The sequence below is a fragment of the Leptonychotes weddellii genome, chromosome 15 (genome assembly GCF_054177405.1).
Source record: "Leptonychotes weddellii isolate Sample4059 chromosome 15, ASM5417740v2, whole genome shotgun sequence".
Lineage (NCBI taxonomy): Eukaryota > Metazoa > Chordata > Mammalia > Carnivora > Phocidae > Leptonychotes > Leptonychotes weddellii.
This window is the reverse complement of record NC_138383.1, coordinates 37,304,742-37,314,092: the sequence shown is the minus strand read 5'-3', so window position 1 is coordinate 37,314,092 and position 9,351 is coordinate 37,304,742. Positions and strand designations below refer to the sequence as shown.

Below are 9,351 nucleotides of genomic sequence, written 5' to 3'. Positions count from 1 at the left end.
AAATAAATAAATAAATAAATAAATAAATAAATATCATAACTTGTTCTATATTGAGGCAAAAATTAAGGAAGCCGATTTTTTCTTGTTTGTTTTCAAATTTAAGATAACATTCTTTTCAAATTTTTCTTTTCTCTAAGCCATTTCCTTTTTTTTTCTTTTTAAAAGATATTTATTTATTTATTTATTTGACAGAGAGAGAGGGAACACAAGCAGGGTGAGTGGGAGAGGGAGAAGCAGGCTTCCCGCTGAGCAGGGAGCCCGATCCCAGGACCCTGGGATCATGACCTGAGCTGAAGGCAGACGCTTAACGACTGAGCCACCCAGGTGCCCTGCCATCTCTCTTTCTTGTTTGCCTGTTGGGTCATCTTCTATATAGCATTTTTAGAACATCAATCTATTTGCTTTGGAGGGAGCAGTTTTATACCTACGTACTTCTAAACAAAAGGATAAAACGTCCATTAAACCCAGAAAATCAATTAGGATACTTTTAAAACATCAGAAGTCTGCAACATATTATTTTATACAGTGTTATTGATGAGAGTTCAGTGAGGAAGGTAGTAAGTAATAATTACTCCATCAATGTTTGTCTTTCATATTCACACTAGATTTTAAGTTCCTTGTAGGCAAGAATTCTTTTTTGAATCCCCAAATATCAAACAGTGTAAAGACAGTCTGTGTTCAATATATTTATTACTGATATGTACCATAATGCTAAACTCCACCAAAAGATTCCTTCTAAGTATCTCTAAACAGGTAGCAAAGATCTATGAATGTGCCTTAAATATGTAATCTTTAAAAAATTAAGTCTCATTAAGTTATGCATCTACTTGTCAATTTAAAAATACTTATTTAGTATCCTTGATATCCCCCTAGAATTTTTCAAATGTTAGACACACTTGAATACACTTAGATACATACACTAAAATTTTCTTTCTTTTTTTTTTTTTTTAAATGATTTCATTTATTTATTTGACAGAGAGAGTGAGAGAGTACAAGCAGGGGGAGCAGTAGAGGGAGAGGATCCCAGGACCCTGAGATCATGACCTGAGCAGAAGGCAGACACTTAACCATCTGAGCCACCCAGTGCCCCCAAATTTTCTATCACTGATAAAAACCCTAGTTTTCTAAACTGTCAATCTGTTCTACATAAACTTCTTTACATAAATGAATTTAATTTTATCAAATCAAGGAAATACCAGGAGATGGAGTAACAGAGTATTCTGAATATAAATATCATAATAACAATTAGAACAATCCCAAAGTTATGAATTACCTGATAATTCTGATAAATCATCTGACCTATGTTTTATACTTGATAAATTATAAACCATCCCCCAATAAAATATCACTATAGATTGTGGCAATCTATGTATTTTAGTTATAAAATATTAATGTTTAAATTATGCTATTATATTATATATATTATTTATTATATAATCAGCGTTAATAGGTGTTCCTAAAATTCAAAGAAAAAATAAAATATAAATTTTTGTAAAAAGCATTACTGTTTGCTTCCATGTGGCATCATCTATCCTTTATTTCTGAACTGAATTACATATATGTTATGAAAAACAGATGTTAATAGAAGATAAACATGATATAAGGGTAAGATAAACCAACTTAATATCTCTTCAGGTAATACACTTACTTTACCTAATTGAAATAAAATCATTTTGATAACATTATAAAAAAGTTTTTAATTTATACAATGTTGTTTAATACATGTCTCAGCAATACTCACCATTCATTAGACTGTAGTGTAGGGGATTCATTTTGGGCTATGTGATATAAGGCACTCATTGCATTCATATTAAATAAAGGAGGCTTCCTTTCCGCTGTAAAAGAAAGAAACTTTCCTGTTAAAATATGTGCCTGTTATATAAGTGCATGCAAACATTGTTTAAAAAATTTGGTAGGGGGGTACCTGGATGGCTCAGTCAGTTAAGCGCCCAACTCTTGATTTCAGCTCAGGTCATGATCTCAGGGTTGGGAGACTGAGCCCCAGCCAGGCTCTGTACTGGGTGTGGAGCCTGGTAAAGATTCTTTTTCTCCCTCTCCCTCTCTCTCTCTCACAAAACTTAAATTAAATTAAAAAAAATTTTAATAATGTTTTTTCTTTTTGGAAACAGTCTCAAACTTAGCAAAAAAAATTGCATACAGAGCTCAAAGAACTTTTTCAAGTGAGTCAATTTATACTAAGTTGCTGGCCTAATGCCCTACCATCCCTAAATACTTTAGTGTATATTTCCCATAAATAAGAACCTTCCACTAAAGAAATCAGGCCATTAATACTGATACATGAGTTATCATCTAATCCTCAACCCTATTCAAATTTCAATCAAATGTTCCAATGTATCCTTTGTAGCAACAGCAAGCCTTGATCATTTGCATCAAGGAAAGTGTGCACCTTATCTAAATTACTAAATTAACATAAAATTGTTCATAATATTTCCCTATAATCCTTTTAATACCTGTAAAATGTGTAGTGATGTCACTTCCCATTCCTGATACTGGTCATTTGTGTCTTCTTTTTTTCCTGATCAATGTGGCTAGAAGTTTATCAATTTTACTAATTTTCTCAGAGAACTAGTTTTTTTTTTTAAAGATTTATTTTAGTGAGAGAGAGAAAGAGAGGGTGCTCACGGGGGAAGGGGAGGGGCAAAGGGGCTGGGAGAGAGAGAATCTCAATCAGACTACCTGCTGAGCACTGAGCCAGTGCTGGGCTTGATCTCAGGACTTTTGAGATCATAACCTGAGCCGAAATCAAAAGTCCCAAGCTTAACTGACCAAGCCACCCAAGCGCACCTCAGAAAACTATTTTGTTTCACTGGTTTTCTCTATTGTTCTTCTGTTTTTTATTTAACTGATTCCTGCTTTGATTTTTTAAAGTATTTATTTATTTGAGAGCGGGGGTGGGGGTGGGGGAGGGGCAGAGGGAGAAGCAGGCTTTCCACTGAGCAGGGAGTCAAACATAGCTGCTTAATCCCAGGACTCTAGGATCATGAACTGAGTGGAAGGCAGACGCTTAACCGACTGAGCCACCCAGGCGCCCCACCTGCTTTGATTTTTTTAAATTCTCGTTGTTCTAATATTTTGGGTTGAATTTGGGTCTCATTGGGTTGAATTTGCTTTTTCTTTTTTTTTTTTAAGTAGACTCCATGTCTGATGTGGGTCTTGAGCCAATCACAACCCCAAGATCTAAAGTTGTATGCCCTACTGACTAAGCCAACTGCCCTTTGCTCCTCTTTTTCTAGTCTCTTAAGGTAACTGCTGAAGTCATTTTGAAGTATATAAGACTCTTGAATGTCCCTCAATTTGGGTTTGTCCTATGATTACATTTGGGTTATACATCTTTGGCAGGAGCATCACAGAAGTGTTATATTTTTCTCACTTTATTCTATGAGATGATGCATGATTCTGAATGCTTCCATTATTGATGGTGTTCACATTGTATCGACTAAAGCTGTGTCTGTCAGACTTCTTCATGGTAAGTTTGTTTCCTTTGTAATTAATAAGTATTTTTTGAGAAGGTACTTTGAATCTATACAAACATCCTGTTTTTCCGTAAAATTTTAATTTTCCTATTTATTTATTGTATGGACTTGTAAATTTCTATTTTTATAATCTGCTACTATCCTTTATTTTGATGTTCAAAATGCCTCATGTTTGAGCAGTGAGAACCATTTTACTGGCTTCTTTTTGACATGGCCCTATCATTTCTTAATCACCTCCTTGCTTTCTGGCACACTAAGGTTTTCCAGGCTCATCTTGTACTTTCCACACTCCAGACTAAGGTTTCCACCATTTCTCCAAGGACCTGTGGCAACAGGGGTGCTCACTGCTACTGAGGTGTCACTGTTCTTAGATCCTTTCAGTGGACAGAACTAGGAAACACTAATATACACAATATATTTATATACATACATGCACATTAAACATATTTGTTTATGAAAACAATGGAGTTCTAGCTTTATCTCTTTCCATTATTTGTCACACCCTTCTGACAATGAGGAACCTTGCTCTTATTATCCTTAATTAATATTTTCTTATTTGATAAATTCTCCCTGTATGTAAACAGTCTCCCATCTTTGCTACCACATTCTTTTTGGTGTTTTTTGTTTTTGTTTTTTTAAACTACCACATTCTCTCTTGAGCAGATGCCCCCTTTTCTTGCTCAAGTTTGTTGTTGCTGTTTTTCCTTGCTCAAGTTTTGAAACCCCATTCCCAGTTACTCTACAGTGTGAACATTTTTTTATCCACTCAGTTTCTAAAACCCAACCTAACCTGGGTCCCTTCTCTGCAGCGTGGCCCTCATCAGTCTTTATGAGGGAAGCTCTCTTCCTTTTGATCAGGGACAAACACTGTATCAGGCCACCCCCAAATATAGATGTCCTCCTTAGACTCTGACCCTATATGATAGAAGTTTCTTCTACTGTCACCTCTTCACCCTACTTGGGCTCTGACACCCCATGCTGAACCACCTCCATGGCTCATGAGGGGGTCATTGCCCCTAACTCCCATGTTGTTCAAGGGTCAGTCGACTGTATTGTTGAATTTGGTGTGCTAATACTCTGTTGAGGGTTTTCTGGATCGACGTTGATCAAGGATATTGGCCTGTAATTTTCTTTTAGTGTCCTTTTCTTTTTCAAAAGTGACCTTTTGGTATCAGGGTAATGCTGGCCTCATAAAATGAGTTTGGAAGTATTCCCACCTCTTCTACTTTTTTGGAAGAGTTTGACAAGGATTGGTATTAATTCTTCTTTATATGTTAGAATTCACCAGTGAAATGATGTGGTCCTGAACTTCTGTTTGTTGGAATGTTTTTGATTACTAATTTGATCTTCTTACTAGTAATCAGTGTGTTCAGATTTTCTATTTCTTCATGATCCAGTCTTGGTAGGTTGTATGTTTCTAGGAATGTATCCATTTCTTCTAGGGTTGTCTAATTTGTTGGCATCTAATTGTTCATAGTAGTCTCTTGTGATAATTTGTATTTCTGTGGTATCAGTTGTAACATCTCCTCTTTCATTTCTGAATTCATTTGAGTCCTCTTCTTTTCATGGTAAATATAGACAAAGGTTTGTCTGTTTTATTTATCTTTTCAAAAAACTAGCTTTTAGTTTCATTGATCTTTTCTATTGGCTTTTTATTTTTATTTATTTATTTATTTATTTTTTAAAGATTTTATTTATTTATTTGACAGAGAGAGACACAGCGAGAGAGGGAACACAAGCAGGGGGAGTGGGAGAGGGAGAAGCAGGCTTCCCGCAGAGCAGGGAGCCCGATGCGGGGCTCGATCCCAGGACCCCGGGATCATGACCTGAGCCGAAGGCAGACGCTTAACCGACTGAGCCACCCAGGTGCCCCTATTGGCTTTTTAGTCTCTCATTTATTTCTGCTCTGATCTTCGTTATTTCCTTCCTTTTATTAACTTTAGGCTTAGTTGTTCTTTTTCTAGTTCCTTGAAGTACAAAGTTAGGTTATTTAAGATCTTTCCTGTTTCTCAATGTAAGCATTTATCCCTATGAAATGCCCTCTTAGAACCGCTTTTGCTGACTCCCATACATTTTAGTATGTTGTATTTCCATTTTCATTTATCTCATGTATCTTTATTTCTCTTTTGATTTCTTCTTTGACCCACTGGTTGTTTCAGTAGCATGTTGTTTAATCCTCATGTTTGTGGATTTTCTGGTTTTATTCTTATAATTGGTTTTAAGTTTCAAACCATTTTGTCAGAAAAGATGCTTAATTGATTCCAATGTTCTTAAATTTATTAAGACTTACTTTGTGGTCTAACATATGATCTATCTTGGAGAATGCTCCATGTATACTTGAGAAAAATATGCATTGTGTTGCTTTTGGATGAAATGTTCTGTATAGATATGTCTGTTAAGTCCATCTGTTTCAACATGTTAAGGCCAATGTTTCCATATTGATTTTTCGTCTGGATGCTCTACCCATTGATAAAAGTGGGGTATTACAGTCCTCTACTAGTATTGTATTGCTATTTTTCCATTTAGGTGTGTCAAAACTGCTTTACATATTTAGGTGCTCCTGTGTTGGGTGCATAAATATTTACAAATATTATATCTTGTTGCTGGATTGACCTCTACACCATTATGTAATACCCTTCTTTGTCTCTTACCACAGTCGTCGTTTTATTTTTTTTTAACTTTTTATTTTTTTTTATTTTTTTATTTTTATTTTTTTTAAAGATTTTATTTATTTATTTGAGACAGAGAGAATGAGATACAGAGAGCATGAGAGGGAGGAGGGTCAGAGGGAGAAGCAGACTCCCTGCCGAGCAGGGAGCCCGATGCGGGACTCGATCCCGGGACTCCAGGATCATGACCTGAGCCGAAGGCAGTCGCTCAACCAACTGAGCCACCCAGGCGCCCCTTTTTTTAACTTTTTAAAAAAAGATTTATTTATTTATATATTTGAGAGAGAGTGTACATAAGCACAGGGTGGGGAGAGGAGGGGAGTAGAGGGAGAGGGAGAGAGAAACTTAAGCAGACTCGAGTGAGCATGGAGCCTGATGTGGGGCTCGATCTCACAATCCTGAGAACATAACCTGAGCTAAAAGAGTCAGAGGCTTAACCAACTGTGCCACCCAGGTGCTCCTTTACTTTTTTAATTTTTAGTAGGCTCCACACCCGACATGGGGCTTGAACTCATGACCCTGAGATTAAGAGTCACATGCTCTACCAACTGAGCCAGCTAGGCGTCCATACAGTCTTTGTTTTAAAGTCTATTTTGTCTGATGTTAAATATAGCTACCGCACCTTCTTTCGGTTTCCATTTACATGGAATATCTTTATCATCCCCCTTCATTTTTAGTCTGTGTGTATCCTTAACATCTGAAATGAGTCTCTCGTAGGCATTACATAGATGGGTCCTGTTCATCTACCCTATGACTGGAGAATTTAGTCCATTTATAATTAATTATTGATAGGTATGTACTTATTGCCATTTTGTTAATTGTTTTCTGATTGTTTGTAGTTCCTTTGTTCCTTTCCTCTTCTTTTGTGATTGGATGATTTTTTTGTATTAGTATGCTTAGATTCCTTTCTTTTGATCTTTTGTGTATCTACTATAGGTTTTTGCTTTGTAGTTACCATGAAGCTTACATAAAACTTATATTTATAGTAGTCTACTTTAAGTTGGTAACAACTTAAGTATGAACACATTCTAAAGTTCTACATTTTTACCCTCCAGACTCCATGTTTTATGTTTCTAATGCCACAACTGACATCTTTTTATCTTGCATATGCATTAACAAATTACTGTAGTTATTTTGATTTATTTTCTTATTGCTGCTATTTTTTCTGAAATTTGATGTCCTCAACATATACTTAATAATCAGAAAAAAAATGGTAAATTTTACTTTTATAGACACAATTGTACAATCAGGCACAAAGCCTGAAAAACAACAAACTAGGGAACTTTTTCATAAGATTAATTGTACAAAAGCATATGAACTCACTTATGAAAAATCCTCTACTTTAAGATTCTTGGTCATAAGACATAACCAAGTTACTTCAATCTTTATGATAACAAAGTATGAAAGTATTTATTAATAACTATATTTATCAAAACCAGGGTCAGTACAATTGACTTACATTTGTTCTCCTACCTGCACTATAAGAACATAGTTTGCTTTAACTCATTATCCTTAACTATTTAATTTATTTTTAAAGATTTTATTTATCTTAACTATTTTAAAGTTCAAAAGCATATAACAGGGGCGCCTGGGTGGCTCAGTCATTAAGCACCTGCCTTCGGCTCAGGTCATGATCCCAGGGTCCTGGGGATCGAGCCCTGCATCAGGCTCCCTGCTCGGCGGGAAGCCTGCTTCTCCCTCTGCCACTCCCCCTGCTTGTGTTCCCTCTCTCGCTTTGTCTCTGTCAAATAAATAAATAAAATCTTTAAAAAAAAAAAAAAGCATATAACATATATTTCTGAAGACTGCAAATCTAATTTGCATTGAAAATCATGTCTCTTGATCTGTACTGTCCAACAGGGTAGCCACTAGCCACATGTGACTATTTAAATGTAAATTTATTTAAATGGTGTAAAATTCAATGTTCATTTACTCAATTGCAACAGCCACATTTCAAGTGCTCAAAAGCCATGCAGATACAGAACACTTCTATCACTGCAGAAAACTTTACTGGCCTGTGCTACTGTACACCTTTCCTCTGGAACCAGAAGCAGGCTTAAAATGTAGTTACTAACTTAGCACTTCATAATTCAAAACATCTGTAAGTAAAATTTAAAAAAGTGATTATGAAAGATTATAAAAACTGAAGATGCCAAAAGTATGCCTAAAACTCTAAGAATTTCTTTAAATGTCTCACTCATTTAAAATTATCTAAAGGCAGTTTCATCTTCTGAGATTGTTTTATTTTAAGTGTAAAGACTCTCATTGTGAAGGAATAATATTTTATTAGCTATAATAAAAAGAAGCTAGAGGGGTTCCTGGGTGGTATAGTTGGTTAAGCCTCTGACTCTTGGTTTCGGCTCAGGTTGTGCTTTCAGGATCATGAAATCGATCCCCAAGTCAGGCTCCATGCTCAGCCTCTCCCTCTGCCCCTCCCTCTTGTGCTCTCTCTTTCTCTTAAATAAATAAATCTTAAAAAAAAAATAAAAAAGAGGGGTGGGAGGATGGGTTAGCCTGGTGATGGGTATTGAAGAAGGCACGTTCTACATGGAGCACTGGGTGTTGTGCACAATGAATCATGGAACACTACATCAAAAACTAATTATGTAATGTATGGTGATTAACATAACAATAAAAAATTTTTTAAAAATTAAATTAAAAAAATAAAATAAATAAAAAAGAAGAAGCTAGAAAGTCTGGAAAAATAAGCCATTTCACAGAAACTGGAGTTTAGACAGATTTCTTGCTAAGCACTACAACTGGTCAATGAATACTTTCTAATCAAATAAATATTAACATATATCAATAATATCTAACAGCACCATTAAGGCAATTTCACTATCACCAAGGGGCACATGTATGTATCAACCAGCACAAGTATGTAAAAATACCTCATAGGCAGAGTATATTTAACCAGCTTCTCTACATTTATACCCAGGTTTCTTTTTTTTTTTTTTAAAGATTTTTATTTATTTATTTGACAGATAGATAGACAGCATAAGTAGGCAGAGTGGCAGGCAGAGGGAGAGGGAGAAGCAGGCTCTCTGCTGAGCAGGGAGCCGGACGTGGGACTCGATCCCAGGACCCTAGGATCATGACCCGAGCCAAAGGCAGCCGCTTACTGGACTGAGCCACCCAGGCGCCCCCATACCCAGGTTTCTTAAAAAACTAATTAGGATCTACCTGTA

General features: G+C 35.9%; 1 protein-coding gene across 3 annotated transcripts in view; it reads right to left on the bottom strand.

Annotated features, from left to right (window-relative positions):
* Positions 1-9,351, bottom strand: part of TAOK1 (TAO kinase 1) — a 147,198-nt gene that overhangs the window by 47,615 nt on the left and 90,232 nt on the right. For all 3 annotated transcript variants that reach the window (XM_081805515.1, XM_081805514.1, XM_081805516.1), the window contains one exon: positions 1,742-1,835. In XM_081805515.1, the coding sequence (XP_081661641.1) occupies positions 1,742-1,835 (94 nt within the window). The remainder of the gene's footprint in view (positions 1-1,741; positions 1,836-9,351) is intronic.